Source organism: Zeus faber, assembly GCF_960531495.2.
Source record: "Zeus faber genome assembly, chromosome: 1".
Lineage (NCBI taxonomy): Eukaryota > Metazoa > Chordata > Actinopteri > Zeiformes > Zeidae > Zeus > Zeus faber.
This window is the reverse complement of record NC_137193.1, coordinates 30,447,831-30,467,422: the sequence shown is the minus strand read 5'-3', so window position 1 is coordinate 30,467,422 and position 19,592 is coordinate 30,447,831. Positions and strand designations below refer to the sequence as shown.

Below are 19,592 nucleotides of genomic sequence, written 5' to 3'. Positions count from 1 at the left end.
GCAGAAATGCTTCATGCTTCTGAGATCGTAACCCCCTCTGATGTTTGCAAAGTGACCTTTGTTGTCTTATAATCTCACAGGTGACCTTGTCTGGTTCAGTCTTGGTTCATAGTGGGAGGTGTCCATCTCTATTTTGGGTGAGTATCTTATGCAAAAAAAAAATATAGTGTCTTTTTTAAGTACAGTTCATTTGTTTGTGTTTATTGACTTATATGTGTCTTATATGTGTTCCATAAGTTTTAGCTATTACAATTCTCAATCTTCTCAAGAACTGAAAGGGAAGGGTCGAAAAAAAAGGTGCATGTAAAGAATGGTGGGCTCAACAGGTGGGTGTGGTTTCCTGATTTGGTGATGTGATCTGACTGGCTGTGTGTAAATGAGCATACCCCATGACATTATGAATATCAGCGGGGAAAAAACAGTAGAACTAGGGGGAAAAGAAATATGAATTTTGACCTTTTATTTTGAAGTAATTTTTATTTGTTTATATATCATGTTTATTTGTCTGTCTGTTTGTTTGTTTATTATTTATTTATTAAAAATGTTCTACTTTTGTAGGAGGTGGAAGCCTTTTTATGCTGTCTGTGTAAAAATGCACCAATCCTCACCACGTAAAATTCTGCAATAAAGTTATTCTGATTCTTCACGTTTTGCAATTTTGAGCATAAATTAATGCTATGAAGTTATTAGTCCTTTCAAATCAAAATCAGTGTTTGTCAGTGTGCAAGAACCAGAAAGCAGTATTTCAGAGTTCTACTGACCGGAAAAGCAGTTGTTGTGCAATGAAGTGCTATAATCGCAAAGACGAAGGGTGGGAAATTTTTAATATTCCCAGAGGGAAAACATCTGAACAGTCTCCAGTATGCTGCATTTCTAAAAACTGAAAATCTCCATCTGTTTTCCAGCACGATGACACCATCCAGATGTCTTATTCCCACTTTGCTTTCTATGGATTTGAATAGTGTTCAAAACTTTGAGTTTAACGTGTTTGTTTTTCAGAGCTTTAACATGATTTAAAAGTAACAGCCTAATTTTAGTAATATCTGATGTCCTCTCCAGGTTAAATGTGTTCTGGTGCTGCACCTCATCAGTGCCGCCTTCGCCACTGCCGCTCTGGGCCTGATGTCCAAGCACCTGCCGTACCGCCAGGACTCCTACCACTGCGAGCACTGCCGCAGGCTGGAGCTCCACGCTGTGGTAACATCCTCAACGAAGGGAATGAGGGGCGGGATCACAAGTCTCAATTTTTAAAGTGCCAATCCGTAAGAAAGTGTGTGTGTGTTAGATTACACCGCATGTCCAAGAATTCCAGTCAAAACTGCAGAGGTCCAAATGTTGTTAGCCACGTCTGCGTCGTTTTGCAGATTCTTGTGTTGTTTCGAAGTTTCTCAATGGATTATCTCTATTGGGTAAGCGGACCCCACCACCAACAATGGAAACAGCATATAGAGGAGCGCACACATAACGCAAATAGATTGATCAGATTGCAGACCTCAGGAGTCGGCGCTGAATGGGTTGTAAAGCAATAAGACCACAGGCAGAGGCAAATATGGCAGATTTTTTAAAGCATTTTTCAACAGTTCGTTTTATTCATGCTATTCTGTGCGACCTCCAGCTTGACACAAACATCTGTTGTTTTACTGACAAAAATTCACAATAACTGCCAAAATATTGCAAACATATCAAGCATAGTAAATTTACCTAAAAAATAACCTAGTCGGAAAAAGTTTTGTATGTATTTCAATATGGTATATGTCTTAACATATTGCTGTCCACTTTAATTTTGTATGCTGGGTTTCACACTTGAGTCCATCAGTTTTGAAATAGAATTAAAACATCAGCAATTTGCTGTGTTGTGTTAGCTGTGAGGGAGACTTTAAAGTGAAAATTATTGTTAGCAATTGTGAAAAAGCTGTAAATAAGCATACCTGTTCAAAATAGTTAATCACGCTGTACATTATTTTGGTGAAAAAGCCTCATGGCTTTAGAAACGCAGACATTGCAGAATATGGCAGCCCACTGCTCCTAGATACGTTGGTTACTAGAATGGGTAAAATGCAGAGAAGTGCATTTCGTTGCCTCAGTACATGTACTGTACACGTGCAATCACAATTGGTTGAATCTAATAATTAGTTCTGTTGCTCAGTTGTCTTTGGTGACTGTGGTCAAAGATGTAAAGTTAAAAGTCTTGATGTTTCTTTCTTAATTCTTGATACACTTTAATTCTTGCCTCTGTGGCTCCATTTGAGTGATAGTCTGAAGTCTCATCAGTGCATACAACCTTCAGAAGTAAAAAACAAAATGACTGAATTTCCTTGTTACATTTTTTGATCAAAATGTACCTGGTGCAGGAATGAAACAATGTTTCCACAGAACAGGAAATCTAAAGCTTTCCTCAGAGCATTATTACATTATTCTGGTTCTTCAAAATCCACTGTTAAATATAAATTCCAACTAAGCTTACAATACATACGGTGTGAATGCTGAAAAATTAACAATTAAATGATGTTATCAGGGTATATTTCCGCAAGATATATTTTTTGCATTTTTACATAGCTCCTGTTCAAATAAGTTATCGACTTGATTAAGTAATCATGAGACGTAACTATGGGACATCAATTCTGCATTTTCCCTAAAGATAACAGGATGCTTTTGGGTCCTACAAATGTTTTTCTTCGTCTTACATTCAGGTTTACTAATTAATGGCCTTGATAACAATAAAATTGTCAGAAATCTGGTGTTGAAATGACTTAGAAATGTCAACATCGCTTTGGTGTGGTTTGATTTTGTGGTAATTATAGTATTGAAAATTTATTTCGCTATTTTATGAGAGGGTATGACCATTCATGAAAGGCACTGTATTTATGTTCTGTTATATTAAGTATCTGTAATATTTGAGTAAATGAGTAATGGATTTATTTTTCCTTACTGTTGCTGACAGCTACCTGTGAAAGGTAATGTCACAACTTGTTGCATATTTTCATCTGGAATTGGTAATAAAAAGTGTTATATTATATTAAAATTATATTTAAGGGTGCCTGATGACAATTGCCATTTCATTCTTTGTGAATTCGCCCTATAGCGTGTATCATTGATGAGACATGCAGAAAAAAAAAAGTAACTGTTATGTTAACTCAACAAAAAGTGTTTTGTTTTTTTCATCTCCATAGTAGATCTTTGACCACAGATCCACACTAAGTCTTTCTTGGACAAAATTATTTAAAATGGATGAATGAAATTATGAACTTTGGGAGCTATGTCAAAATGCACTAGCATTGAAATCTCTGGCCTAACTAGACGGCCCTATTTCTCGATTTTAGCATTAAAACACACATGGAAACCAAGCATGTCATTTTGGAGAAATAATTCAACTGAACAGTTAAAGAATCTTGACTTATGAACGGCGTTCGTGTACATGAAAAGTCAAGACTCTGCTTGTTTGTCTTTTTGTCTGTGGCAGCAACATTGTTTCAGGAAATGCACTGGGCTGATCGAGCAAAAATGTAAAGTAAGTGACTGATCTCTGTTACCAGACAATATTTTGGTCAGAGTAATCATTAGGTTGTCTGAAATAACTGATCTAACTTTAAACTATGTGCTTTGTTGTAAAACAAAACACAAAATTCATCCAAATTATTAAGGTTTATGGCGATACTATATTATTAAGGCATTTTTTGTTTTGCGGGAGGAAGAAATGAATGAAAAGCATGTGTAGATTTAAATATATGTTCCATTTTTATCAGTAGATACCCGTATTAGGGAGGCATCAATATTGATACTGGGTTACAATACATATTTCAGTCCAGCACCAGGATGAAACACAGTATGGTATCAGATAATATCTTTAATCCAAAATCTGACACTAAAAGTAAGGTCGCACCACCGACGCACATGCGCTAAAAAGCTGCCATGCGTTTCAAACGGAACTCAGCTTCATCCAGCTGTAAGGGACACAGCCACGTTCGGCGAAGAGCTCACAATGCAAATGGGAAACGCCGTGCGCCGGGCCACAGCCAATCGAAGGGAAGATACACTCTCCCTGGCACTGAGCCTTGGAATGGACACCCAGAGCACTGCATCATTGTTCATGATTGGGCTAATTTGTAATGAAAAACGGCCCTTAAACTATCGATAAAATACGGAACACGTCATTTGCTTCTCCAATAAGGACAAATCTTTATTTTAAGGGTTAGATGGCAAGACTAGTTACATATATGTTTTAACAAGGTTATTTAATTTCCTCAGTAAACAGCTACCCCATTTACGTTTTTTTTTTAAGTAGACACGGTGCCAACGATCTATGTAATGTATATTAAATATGGATGGAGAGAGGTTTGAAATGTTTGGAGAGCTCACAACAGCCAGACGATTTTGAGCTGCCACGCCCACAAAAGCCAGGGGCACAGACCTGGCAACAAGATGAAAACCACTTGGCTTCACGCTTCAGCCCTCTCACCGGCGGTGTGACCGGAGTATAACATACAACAGACATTATACTATGTCTGAAAAGCTGTCGTTCTTTACACTCACAAACTCAAACCAAAGTATGCTGCACAATAGTAGGCACGTGTAGTACATAATACAAAGTACATATTATGGCATTTTGGACGCAGGGTAATTCCTTGCTATTCAGGAAAGGTAATGGATCAGATTGATGTCTCTCTTTTGGCCGATACTTACGTTTTGACTCAGGACCTGTATTGACAACTTCAACGCGTTATTGGTGACTCTCTAATCTATATTACATTTAATTTTTACTTTCTATCAACATTACAATAATGAGACTATATTTCATTGTTAACAGTAGCCAATCATTCATTAATTAATTCCTGCCTCTCGCTTTGACCCGCTCCGGCCAGCTGTTGATCGACGGGATCCTGGGAACCCTGGTGATCTTCCTGGTGCTGGAGCTGCTGATCTGCATCACCGCCATGCTGTTTGGACTCAGCGTCCTGGCGGCCGGAGGAACCCAGGCGAGCCCACGTCACCACCGCCATTACTTTGTCCCAGCAGTATTGCAAATTGATTTTCAGAAAAAAATCTGGGAAAATGGGGGTGGGATGGGCTGCATGCCAACCGTGTTAGCTCATTGCATGGCTGCAGATGGGACCAACTAGCCTAGCTCCTGTGAAATTTGAGAAATAGACCTTCCAGCATTGTAAAAAGCTGAGCTATTTTCTGCTCACATTTCATAAATGCAAATACTTGGTGAGCTGATGTTGGTCTGTCTTGCAGTCTTCCAGCCCGCGGCCAGCCTACCCCCAGACCCGGCACCCAGAGACCCCTGCGGTGCGGGTGGTCCAGGCCGCTCCAGTTGCAGTCGGAGTGCCAATAAAAGCCCCCGTGGAGCAGTCCACAGAGCCCCAGGTACCTCAGGTCTGGTGGACTGCTTGGGGGAAATGGGTTTTTAAAGCCACAATAAATGTGAACTCACCTCATTGCAAGTCTATATTTGTGTTTTGTCTGAAAAAAGATTTTCTTTTTTTTCTCCTGACACTTCATTTACTTCCAAGCTCAAAGACAGTCTTCTGTGTAAAATGTGAAATAAGTCTGTGGGTGTCTCTACCCAGGGGTAGGGGTTTAGGGAGGGAGACAGAGTCTTTCTGGTGGTGGATTGCCAACATGGCAATAGTTTTTATTATCAACTTGAACAGAAAGGCTAGCGGGCCAACAGGATAAATAATTAATTAATAATGATTTTGGGCGCGGGATGAATGACGTTCCGCTCTGGTTCCTGGTCAGATGACGAGCACCTGCACCGATCCCTCTCTGCAAGACAGACAGATATTACGAAAGCTCCCTGCCCCGAGTCGGACCAATCAGCGCCGCGTGGGCACTGATTCGGTAGCTGGGCAGCTGCGGGAAAGGAAGCCATGCTGCCGTCTGCAGCCACGGCTTGACCATGCCCCTTGATCCGCCACAAGGTCAAAATGTCCCACTCGGGTATATTAAAAAGCAATACCATAGCACAAATGAGGCTATCTATTATTGAAAAAGGAGCTATTTTCATTTACTTCCATTCTCAGCAAACCACCATCATTTAGAACAATAGAATAGTATATCTTATTACCAATACACCAATTAACCAATTGAACCAATAATATCTTCTAAAGATTCTTTCTGCCGTATGAGTAAATCTCAAGGTAGGTAAGTTTTATTTTGGTAACTTGCATTTCGATCTGATTTATATTTTATTCCTAAGTGTGTTTTTGAGCCTCGTGGAAGTGAACGGAGCAAATTCAATCCACACAAGTACCTTGTAAACATGAGTAGCAGTGCATTGCATTACATTACGTCATATTGTCTTACAATAAGTACAGTATATAAACACAAATTTCCGGCACGCCATAATGGTGGGGGCGAGAAGCCTCGACTAAAAGAGGGACTTCAAAGCCTTCCTGCCAAAAGTCTCTGGTCTATATTAGCTAATTCCTTTGTTTTTATCCTGTCTTTCTTCCACAGCAGGTGACTGTGGTTGTGACCGAACCCGAGCATGGGGGGGAGGAAGTCTCCGACCCACCCACCGAACCCCAAGTCGAGCCGATCAGCATTGATGGAGCTGAGCCGTGAATCCGACATTCTCTCTTTGTTCATGTAGCCAAAGTGACGGCTCTGTGTTAAAATGACTTTTTTTTATGTGTAATGTGTCACATTGTAAGTCAATGTTGATAACACAGTAGAACCTCAGTAGAATCCCATTCATCCAAACCTAATTTATTCAAATCCCACAGGAATGACGGTTGTAATGGGAAATGGAGAAATGGGATTCTACCCTAAGATGATTTTTGCCAAAAATATGTATGACAGTATGACAAAGGGCGGGATTGCCGGGTTGCCTTGTTTTGGCAATTTTGGCAAGCTTCGATCTATTTGAACCGACTAAGATAGTACACAGTGTTCTCACCTCAAATACAGTGGAGTGTTATCTTGTTTCAACGGGTGACATGTGAACCCGAACCACTAGTTCTGTGTGTTTGCATTTCACTCAATTATATTCTTATATATATATTTAAATATATATTTAAATATATATAACTTTTTATTTTACAGTAAGTGTGATGCAGTGAACCAAAATTCATGGTTATGGTGTTCTAAATTATCCTTGCAAAGTAACATTGCTGTCCACAAAGCATATTTACATAGCTTAGTCAAGTACTAACCCTCCTTATAGCTGCTATTCCATTTTCCGTTTCTAAGTGGAAATCGTTAATAGTTGGAAAACTTAAACGCAGTGGCAGGGGTCAAAATGAATCATATGAAACACAATGTATCTAAAGCTTTGTCTAAATTTAATCACGTGATTCAATGTCCAGGTTTTTTTTTCCAGAGATCATGTAAACGGTCTCTGTGATCGATCGAATGGTCACTAGATAGCCTCTCATGCTGTTGGCACATCCAGTACATTTGTCCATAAACACACGGTTTGGTCAGTTTTGTAGCTAGTTCAGAAGTTGACATCTTTCTCTTTCATTCCCCAAATTGTACTTTTTCATATTATAAGTCAAGCTTCACCTATCTATTTGACTCTTTAGCTATCTGCATTCAACAGGTATCTCTGGTATCTTCTAAACTAAACCTTGTGTTCAGCTCATTAGAGTCAACCCAAGTGATTGGCATCAATTATTTAAAATTGATCCATCGTTGAGAGAATATCTTCAGGTTCGGCAATCACTGTTGTCCCATTGTTAAAAAATACTGTTTGCTGAGTTTTCCTTTAATGAAGGGACGACACATCGCAAAATGAAATAATGCAATATTTTTTAAGCATTGCCCTGATTGCATCTTTGCCACATCTTTTGCACCTCATCCACCTTATCGCTCATGTTGCGGAAATAATTTTTTGCTGTCACTAGAGGGCAGCTGGACATCATTTAAATGCAGCTGCTAAATCTCTTCCCACTTCACATATAATTTGGACATTGTTATCTGAAAAAATGTCTTTCCTAAACATTCGAATACAATTTAATTAATGTATTTACAGATGAAGAAGTATATGTCCTAATTAAAATGTATCTGTACTTATCTCAATGAGAGCTTAGTAATTATCCCCTCAATGTACTGGCTACTATTATTCATCATATATCTAATCTACTATTTTGGAAGGTATTTATCAGATATTATGTGATGTTATTACCCTCAAAATAAAAATCGCCAAACACCAAAACATTCATCTTGTCAAATAGTCTTAATTCCCTTTTCTTAAACAAAAAAGAACTAAATATTACTATTTAATGTGTCATTGATACTCTATATTTTGATACTTTGTGTTATTTTATACATTAAATTGTGTTTTTTAATTCATACACTTATTCATTCCCACGGGGAAAATGTATTTTCCCCCTGGTTGTGGTGCAGGGTGAGTTAGCTCCCTGAGGGAGATAGGGGAGAATTTCCCTCAAGAAGAAATGGGTTTGAGGATGCTCTTACTAAACCGGAGGAGTATTTAAGGATTAATTCCAATGAAAGAATAAACAAAACAAAATATGATTTGCAATTGACATCCGAGACATACACACCAATTATCTGTACCTTGAAATATACAGTACATGTACAAAGTCCATGTGCATGCAGTGTGTCCACTGTATTACCGTTATAATGATAGTCTCATTAATCAACACATATTGATGAGTATGAAAATTAAATGATAAATGTCAAATACTAGATGACAATACTAGAGACAAATATGAAATGTTATTATTAGTCGTATTGCCTCTCTATTGACAAATTAGGTAATCCAATCATATTGTATTGAAAATGGATTTGATTAATCAATTCCCTATAGAGCAAAAATGTTCGATGTTGCTCTGTCTAAAGGATGCTGACCTTGTGAGACAGGGATGGCATTTCCCACTTACGGGAATAATGTTATCTGCCAAACCAGTTGAAAAATTGTGCTTGTGTAATGCTAAATTCAAGCATTTTTTTAATTTCTAATGACTCCAATGCAATAATTCCAATGCAAGGACTTTCTCATTGTTATGGTTAATGAAGTTGTTTCCTCTGTTGCTGTCTTCAATTGACATGCAATGCAGAGATCGATGGACTGTTTGGAAATGCATGCATGTAATGTAGCCAGAAAAAAGTGAACTCGAAAAACTGAAGTTGTTATAGATAAAATCACAGGAGCAATGGCATTGTTTGAATGCGAAAGGGAAGCCCATGTGCGCATTGTGGAATGAGTGTTCAGGATTGTGCGTAACAGGGATCGTGAGTGTGCGTGTGTGTCCTTTGTCATGGCTTGGAATATTTTCTTGTACCCACATTAACGGTGTATTTGGTTACACCCTGTATTGTGTACGTATCCTTTAGAGTCCTATTGTCTACGTTTCGTTTTCCCGTCCACCATTTTTCAATGCAAAGCCAATTAATCAAACCGTTGGCACTTTCAAGTCAATGCTGCTTAAGAAAACTTGGATAAAGGACTTGAATTAGTGGGGGCTCACTGTACGCACAACTCTCAGAATGAGTAGCTCATGCATGTTTTATCACTCTTATTAGGACAGTGATAAGAATGGTGACTATGATAATGAATTTAATATGAAAAGATGTGAGGTCAAAAGCTGTAAAATGGTACCTTTTGAGGCTGGTGTAAAGTTCTGAAGATTATTTGTGCCCAGTACACGGAAAACCTTGATGTCATTTCAGTTAAATGCATTGAGTGACTGTGAGACTGACTAGCACTTTGCATGCTAATTTATATACACAGTATACGTGTATGTATATCGTTCAAACAACATGTTAACTGGTTCTCCTAAAAAGGATGTTTTTTCCTTTTCTGTTTTAACCAAAGCAAAAGCCATGGTCTGATCACACTTTTGTGGAATTAATATTTGAGATGCATTCACTCTATTATTTGCTTTGAGCACTAACCCTGTTTTGATAATTGTCATCAGAGAGAGAACACCTAAATAAATGTAGCTTAAATATTCCGGAAAAATACAAAATGATTCTGTGTGGATGGTTGTCCCAGGAAGAGCAAAATGTCTAAGAGGAACATTTACGGATCCCCGTCAAGCCATCCCATCCCAGTTCATAATTACGATGATGATATAGCAATCAAATTGCACTCAATGAGCTGAGCTTGGTAAGAATCATGGTGACTAATGGATCAGAAAACTGATAAGAGAGGAGGCTTCTGTGATTCATTCATTATGAAGTGTTTACCTTTTTATAACTGTTCCTCCTTGTGTTCTAAATTGAGTCTGTGTTTGTGAATGGTGAAAGGTTTTGGATGACGTGCGGCTCCATCCACACCGCCCTCTAAAGTGTACAGTTAGGACCTGTGATGACCTCTGATTGAAGTTGTCATTAGAAACACCGCCAACAAAAGCAAGTGCATAAAAGGAGAGAATATTTTTAATTACATTTTTCCTATGATACTTTATTCAATATAAAAGTTAAATATATCAGTACATACATCCATCTAGCTGACAATGGGCAGGGAGGAACGATGACACATTCACCCACCTATACAGGTATGAATGGTTGGAAAAACAATGGAAACACCTACTGTAGCAATATATAAATGTCAATAGTAATAATAGAGAACCCTTTGCCTTCAGAACAGCTGCAATCCTTCCTAGAATGTAGACTGTGGTGTGATATTGCACCATTCTTCAGGAAGAAAACTTATTTGAGAGATGAAGGCAAATTTTGCACACTTCACTCCAGAAATTCCTATAAAGGATCAGGCTCCATGGGATGGCCCTGTTCTTGTAAAATAGTAGTAAAAAAAGTCCTTTGCTATTATGTAACCATGCAAGCAATTTTTGGACCCAATGACTTCCTTGAGATGGCAGCATGTATTACGGATCCCAAACTCTGGACATAGGAAAAAATGTGAACGATGATTCATCAGTCAATATTACTTTTTGCCATTGATCTAGGGTCCAGATTTTGTGTTCCTTGCACCAGGTTAGGCATATAGCGGCCGCAGTTTCTCACTGGCGGAGACAAGGTCACAATGGTGCTGATTCAATTCTGTCATTTTCGAGGCTTGTAGTTTTGCTTTTTTCCACTATCCTTTTAAGTGTCCTCCTATCTCTGATGGTGAGCTTCCCCTTGCGACCATTGAGCTTCTTTGCTGATGCAGTTTGTCTGTGTTTTGCAAAAAGATGTGATTTTTTTATACAGTTCCGCTTGACACATTCAATAATTTAGCAGTTTTCATGACTGATGCCCCTGCAATTCAAGCCTCTTTGGAACTCTGTTGGCTCATGTTGGGTTGAAAACTCATCAATCTCAAAAATAGGAAAGCTCACAATATTGTCATACAGTCAGTGACAGTCTTTATATGTTATATCAAAAGGGGGGGGGGGGGGGGATCATATTGTACATTTCATCAGGTTTTACAGGGTTTTATTTACTCTTTTCCACTTGTGTCTGTTTTGCTGTAAATTGCCAAAAGCAGTTTAAAATAAAATGTGCTATTACTTTTATTAAAAACATGTTTAAAAAATATACACTAAGATGTGCAAAAACATGTTCAGTAATACACTACATGTGAGCTTCCCATTTTCAAAATGGAGATTAATCTTTTAAAGTACTAAACATGAGAAGCTTTAGCAGAGTGGTATGTTTCTCAATTGTAAATCATTCGGCAAAGTTGTGCTATGAACAGTTATAAACCATGGGAACCAACATTTTGGTAAACAACTCAGTTGAAAAATAGATATGAATATAAATATCATAAATATATATCCATATAAATAAAAACGTAATTGTGTAATCTTTCTAAGCGATGGAAGGGCAGAGACAGAGCTAACATTTTTTTTGTGTTCTATGTGCTTTGGTGCTTTGGTGTTGATAACCCTGGTTCCAATAGTATTTTCAAGGACCTTCCAATCCAATAACTAGCACTACAGCCCAATTATTCTTCAGTCTTTGAAGAAATCCTAAAGTGGCTTAGGTATAATGTACATAATGGCATTATTTGCCATGAAAATGTTTCCTAAGTTAGCCATTTTGCATGACCACCTCCGTTCTGTCTGAGAAGAGAAATTAGTGAAAGGGCCATGAAATTCTACACCAGGTAAACAAATAAGTCAAACAGGCAAACAATAAGAATTTGTTCTCATTTATTATACAAAACATCCAAGGCATTTCATTACATTTCAAAGACATACTTACTTATTTCTAAGTATTACATACTGTAGATGCAGTAATAGCTGTATGACTGATGATTGCAATATACCTCATATAAAGTGAATTTAGTTCTATAAATATAGTACTTGAAGGCAACTAGCATGATATACAACAGGAGTAACACTGTAATAAATAGTATTCATGTATATGTATCAAAGCATTGTGGTGTCTGAATGAGGGCCCTGGGTTCTCAAGAATCAGAGATTACTTTTAATTTATTGCTTCCATGTCATACGGAGAACAAGTGTCGGACAAGTGCTGAACTGTGACCTATGTATTGTGACCAGATGGGCTACATGATCTCTGTACTAGTATAAAGGACAAGTCTTATACTTCTTTCGGGAGAGAATATATCTGGCTCCTGTTCTCTCCCAGACAACCCATGGCAAGTCTGGTTTGATGCTGAGTCTTTGTAATAAAACTATTATTTTAATCAAGTCAGCGTCAGCGGAGACTCCTTCTTCATCAACACATCAAAATCATCCAGAAACTACAGCATGTATTCAGTTGGGTTTATTGATCAACAGTACGATATATGTCCTGTACACTATATACACCGGCTTGTTCACTGTTGGCTGTGGATCTTGTTCACACGACTGATGATCTGCTCAGTTCAGCTTATCTGCAATAAGACAGCAGACTGGTACTGCATACTGTATAAATAAATGAAATCAGATGCTTTCTAAAAACCCATTCGCTAGAACCATCTATTTTTTATTAATTTCATTTACGAACACATTTCATGCACCTTTCACATTTCATTTTAATGCAATTTTACTAAGCATTTGTTGTTCGGTATTATCTTGGAATATACATTTCAACGCCTGATAAGGCCCAATTCCAGGCTCGAAAAGTGAGCACGAGTTGAGAAACTTGTTCCTCGTACATCTACTGTTTCAGTGTGAACATGTGACTTAAAGTAGAACACGTGCGTCTAGGCCCGACCTATTTTTATTGCCACTTGTCAAGAATCCCATCAGTTTTATGGTCAAACAAGTATTCTTATGGAGTTGTGATTAAAATCTATTGTGCTAAGAGTGGGAGAGGTCAGAGAGACCTCTCACTGGCTGCGTTTAAGTATCAGAAGCCACTCTCTCTATGTGGCTGGTGCATAAAGCCTTTAGAACAAGTGCAATGACTCACTCTCAGGTTTATCGACAACAGATTAGTATTGAATAGTGATATCAATCAAAAACTGATGCAATCGCTTCAATTAAATCCTCCTTTTAAAAAACAAGTTTGCTTGACATCTCCACACTACTTTGGCTTGTAATTCAAGTTCATAGTTATTTGTCAAAAATGCAGTGGCTACGGTGGAATCAATGTATTGCAGTGTGGAGTGCCATAGAAAAAACATTGAATAGCTCAAAACTACAAAACTATTTAAGGAGGTGGCCTTAAATAGATAAACAGATTTTTTTTACCTGATGCCACAAGCCCAGTACACAGGCTTTCAGGTCAGGGATTCACAGCGTAGAAGCCTGTTCTGTTCTTCTTGGGCTCATCTCCCTGTCGAGATCAAAATGTACTTAGTCGATTAAGTTATTCTTCTATATTTAGAATAAGCCTTACACTTTTTAAACATTTCCATATAACTAGATAATTACTGATGAATAAATCATAATAACAAATATTAGCCGCGCTTGCAACCTACTGCCAACACAGCATTATATCACAATAATGGCAGTGAGAAGCTACGACTAAATTGGCAATGAAATACAGCAACAACAAAAAAATTCCAGGCAATAGTCAGAAACTTGAGGATGAATGTAATCTCCATTCATCCCACTGATCTTTGACAACATTGGAGAGACCATTCGATTATGTGTTCCCAGATACAGGGAATGGGAAACGAAAACCACAGCTCTCCGCTCTTGGTTATAATTCAATATCACACTACTTACTACGGCTTAAATAAGCACCCCCAAATGGTTAATGACTTGCATTTAGACAGCACACTTAGCCCCCATGGCTAAGAAGCAGCTCACTGTGAGCAGTTAGTTGTCTTGCCCACACTATTTCCAAGAGGAGTGGGAGAGACAAGCCAGCAAGAGCCAGTCCACTTGCAACTTTGTTGAAAACAGTTATTGTTTTCAATACAATGTACTTAAAATACAGAATACAACAGTGTGCCACAGCTGTATCCTACTTACAATTGCAATCTGTGTTTGCACCGGGTTCAGCGGTGGTCTCTGCTTCACCGGCGTTTGGGGAGTGTACATGGGCAGCGGTTCCGGAGGAGCCGAGCTCTCTGCAGGAAAATATGGATCCTTGATGACATCCAGGTCATCCTTCTTTGTCTTTCCACAGCACCAGTGAACCAACTGAAAAAAAACAAGACAAGGTTATTTATGAGTATGAGAAGTGTAGACATTGGTCAATACTGTACTTGTTTCTAGAAATTGCTATTGTTCTGAAAGGTTCTTTGAGACACCAAAAATGGTTCTTCTGTGCCATCCATCCAACAAACCATCTTAATCTTCCATTGCCAAGTGTATTTTGTGTGTGTATTCTATTCTGTTCTGTCCTGCAACATTGGAAGAGAATGTTAACTTCGAAAAATAATCTGTGAACTTGCTGGGTTACTCACCATCATGATAAAGATGACGATGAGCAGCAGCAGGATAGCTGCAGCTAACACTAGCAGAGCAATACCCCATCCAGGCACCCAGTCCCCACCGTTCCCGGTGCCATCTCCACTTCCACCTCCACCTCCACTGGTACCACCTGAAGTCACCAGATTGCTTGTTGCAAGACTGTGAGGAGCTGATGTTTTGTGAATAGGATGGCCACTTGTTCCATTATTCTTGGAACTTGGTTTTGTGGTTGAAACCAAAGTGGACTCAACAAAAGAGCTGTGTGTTGTGCTCAGAGACAGGGGGGGCGATTCAGTTGTAAATTTAGTATCCACTGTTGGTCTTGGTGTTTGGGTTGTTGGGGTAATTTTAGTAGGCTTTGGGGTTGTTGTAGTTGTAGTAGGATTTGGGGTTGCAGTAGTTGTAGTAGGAGCTTGGGTTGTAGTAGTTGTAGGTTTTGGTGTAGTAGTAGTTGCAGGACTTGGGGTAGTAGTAGGTGCAGGTGTTGTGGTAGTTGTAGTAGGCTTTGGGGTTGTGGTAGTTGCAGTAGGCATTGGGGTTGCGGTAGTTGTAGTAGGCTTTTGGGTTGTGGTAGTTACAGTAGGCATTGGGGTTGTGGTAGTTGTAGTAGGAATTGGGGTTGTGGTAGTTGTAGTAGGCATTGGGGATGTGTTAGTTGTAGCAGGCACTGGGGTTGTGGTAGTTGTACTAGGATTTGGGGTTGTGGTCGTTATAGTAGGTGTTGGGGTTGTGGTAGTTGTAGTAGGCATTGGGGATGTGGTAGTTGTAGTAGGCATTGGGGTTGTGGTAGTTGTAGTAGGCATTGGGGATGTGGTAGTTGAAGCGGGCATTGGGGTTGTGGTAGTTGTGGTAGGTGTTGGGGTTGTGGTAGTTGTAGTAGGCATTGGGGTTGTGGTAGTTGTAGTAGGCATTGGGGTTGTGGTAGTTGTAGTAGGATTTTGGGTTGTGGTAGTTGTAGTAGGCATTGGGGATGTGGTAGTTGTAGCAGGCATTGGTGTTGTGGTAGTTGTGGTAGGTGTTGGGGTTGTGGTAGTTGTAGTAGGCATTGGGGTTGTGGTAGTTGTAGTAGGAATTGGGGTTGTGGTAGTTGTAGTAGGATTTGGGGTTGTGGTAGTTGTAGTAGGCATTGGGGATGTGGTAGTTGTAGCAGGCATTGGTGTTGTGGTAGTTGTGGTAGGTGTTGGGGTTGTACTTGTGGTAGTTGAAGTAGGCTTTGGGGTTGTGGTAGTTGTAGTAGGCTTTGGGGTTGTGGTAGTTGTAGTGGGCTTTGGGGTTATGGTAGTTGTAGTAGACTTCTGGGTTGTGGTAGTTGCAGTAGGCTTTAGGGTTGTGGTAGTTGTACTAGGATTTGGGGTTGTGGTAGTTGTAGTAGACTTTGGGGTTATGGTGGTTGTGGTAGGCATCGGGGTTGTGGTAGTTGTAGTAGGCTTTAGGGTTGTGGTAGTTGTAGTAGGTGTTGGGGTTGTGGTAGTTGTGGTAGGTGTTGGGGTTGTACTTGTGGTAGTTGAAGTAGGCTTTGGGGTTGTGGTAGTTGTAGTGGGCATTGGGGTTGTGGTAGTTGTAGTAGGCTTTGGGGTTGTGGTAGTTGTAGTGGGCTTTGGGGTTATGGTAGTTGTAGTAGGATTTGGGGTTGTGGTAGTTGTAGTAGGCTTTGGGGTTATGGTGGTTGTGGTAGGCATCGGGGCTGTGGTAGTTGTAGTAGGCATTGGGGTTGTAGTAGTTGTAGTAGGCTTTGGGGTTGTGATAGTTGTTGTAGGCTTTGGGGTTGTGGTAGTTGTTGTAGGCTTTGGGGTTGTGGTAGTTGTTTCTGTAGTTGTGGTAACAGGTGTAGTAGGAGCTTTTGTAGTGGTGGGTTTCGGGATCGCTGTTTGTTGAGGTAATGATTCTTGAGAGAAGAAATGCAAGGTTAGTGATAGCTGCATCCTGCTGTAAATACATATGTTCCCATACACACTATGGACAGAATCTGCCAAATTATCCATCAGAATGAGATCTTACGTTTTGTAAATTCCATGTTGAGTTTGAGGGTTTGATGTGACCTCTTGACGTTGTCTTCAAACAGGGAAAGTATAATCATGGGAGTGATTGAAGTTGTGTGGAATACTACAGTTGAGTTTGCAATTACTGATCCAGGCCTGTGTAGTAGAATATCATGAGAAAGTCAGTGCAGAGGTCATTTGTGACTGGGAAGATATTATTTAGACTTTAAACTATTTGCTGTTAAATTTTTGGATACACCAGACATTCAAGAGTGAAGAAGTATTCAGTACCTGAAGGTCATTGCCACAACACCTCCATAGGAACGAAATGTTGGACATACATAGATATCGTGACACGTGTAGACACCAATAATCTGTAAACCCAACAAGCAATCAATATTTTACACAACCATGATGAAACACAGTTTGGAACACTGTTTGAAACATAACAACAGTTCAAGTTCAAGTTCAAGTTCAAGAGATTATTTGTCACATACATATACATACGTTCATACATATATGCAGTGAAATGTCATGACACCCGGTGATTACGCACAATAAGCTCAACAGATATAAAAGACATAAAAAGAAGCTACTTCTGTAATTGCAATTTTACCATTTTGCCTGGAGCTTTGTACCATGTTAATTGTTTGTTATATTGGCATACATTTATTTTGTTGTGATACCTTTACATTTATTGTATGCAGACTGTAGTTAACTGTTGTTATTTGTGGTTACCAACTGGTTGACTTCTTTGTGCAAATTCTTGTAGTCGTCCGAATTAAGATCCAGTAGGGAGGTGTTGAAGATCCTATTGGTGATCTCCATGACCAAGAAGTAAGCCACACCATCCTCAGAAGTGCTACTTTGGTCGGATGCGAATGAATCAGACATCGGAGCCACATCAGCTGTAAAGCCATCTGGGGGGTTTGAGTAAGATACATCATGAAATATGTGACAGTCAAGACATATGATGTTTCAATATTATATATTCTGGCAACACAACATCACAATGTCTGCTGTTTCACAAAGATCAAAGATTTAAACTTGCACAGATGAGAACCTTTGAATATCTGTAAATGTGCATATATACAGTATATGTTATTATTATTATTATTATTATTATTATTATTATTATCACCATTATTATTATTATTATTATTATTATTATCACCATTATTATTATTATTATTATTATTATCACCATTATTATTATTATTATTATTATTATTATTATTATTATTGTTGTTGTTGTTGTTGTTGTTGTTGTTGTTATTATTATTATTATTATTGTTATTATTATTATTATTATTATTATTATATATCAGGTAAATTATTGAAATGTGGAATTGTAAATAAAATAACCTTAGGCACTTGATATGCAACCAAAAAGTTTGTATTTTCTTTAAATTTTTTGGTAGCAGGTCTGTGCTGCTACGAAGCTAATCAACAGCATAAAACATATCATCCTGAAAACAAACTTGTCAACCAAAAAACCTCAAAGCATTATTAACAGATTGTTGTGAGTGCAAGTCTATCTTAATGAGCCCTGTGTGCGTCTCCAAGCTACTGGGGACATTTCGACTTTACGCCATCCATTATTCTCTACATTTTATGAATTCTCACCTTGAAAAGCAAATATTATTAAGCATAGCGTGATCCTCAACACCCATCTCAGTCGCTGAACCATCTTGGTAATCCGCCGGTGAAATCAAGATTGTGGAAAATATTGTCGCTTTGGAGAAAATCTGGTGTTTGAAATCGCTATCCTTTCAATAACACCAAATGTGTCGCACAGGCCACAATCTCAAAGTTTTTATCTGCCCAAATTGGTACTGGGCAGGGACCGGAGGCCAGCCCTCCGATGAATCACGCACCTCTTCAATATTCTATTTTGAATCACAGATTATAAAAGCACATTTGCTTCATCTGATGTTTACTTTGGTTGCTAAAAAGTGGGTTTAATTTAGTTAACATCAGTATCCTGCCACTTGAATAAACATTGTGTATTATCTAATCTGAAGTTGGAAAAGGAAAAAGAAACAGATGAATGAGCCTACGTTGTATCCCTTTGTCACACTTACTTATCACACTAACAGTCCTCAGCGATCCCTGAATGCGTATGGACTTACTCTAGCAAACATTTATTTGGGTTGTATAAAATAACCATGTTATCTATAGCTGCAGCAGGTATACCTTACCTGCTGAGTAATGCCAATAATGTAATGTCAATACCCCAGCTAAACACACAAATAATGCAAACTAAGTAGCCTACAAATGATCAGAAAATGGCATAGTTTGAAATTCTTCAGTACTGGGACTGATACTGATACATTGACTTAGACACCAGTTATCAATAAAACAATTAAAAACAACTTTTTTCAACACAATTTATCGTCTATAAGAAATACTGAAAAGAAGTTTGTATACTGCTTTAACATAAGAACACCTCTGCTCAACCTTAATAGTAATAACAAATTACAGTTACTAACAATAAACATTTACTTTTACTGGAGCAACCATTAGATTTCATTTTGGTCTAACTGATGCTGAAATGATTGAGTAATTACATATCAAAATTTGGAATTGAATGCCACAGAACATTTTTGAAACTCTTTTCTACCAATGCTATTTTTGGGGTGTCAACTTTTGACACCCAGTCCATCGAGTGTAACCACGTGTCTACAATTTGCTTAGGCAAGGCAAGCAGAGTACAGTAATGAACTTTTTGCGTTGCTAGTACTGCGATTGGTATCATTATTGAATGTTCACTGTATACTGTATATTGTTAACAATGTGAAGGATTGCTAGTGGATCTACGGATGGTTCACTAGCAATAGGCCGATATATATTTTTATTGTTAGATAGTGCT

General features: G+C 38.6%; 1 protein-coding gene across 1 annotated transcript; it reads left to right on the top strand.

The window, feature by feature from the left end:
* Window positions 1-6: 6 nt before the first annotated feature.
* On the top strand, window positions 7-8,108 carry LOC307246364 (uncharacterized protein; the record flags this gene model as incomplete). Its single annotated transcript, XM_080022283.1, has 5 exons — window positions 7-27; window positions 1,060-1,197; window positions 4,860-4,973; window positions 5,236-5,367; window positions 6,463-8,108. The coding sequence occupies 5 exons, from the start codon at window positions 7-9 to the stop codon at window positions 6,568-6,570; spliced, it is 513 nt and encodes a 170-aa protein (XP_079878409.1). The 3' UTR covers window positions 6,571-8,108.
* Window positions 8,109-19,592: the final 11,484 nt, after the last annotated feature.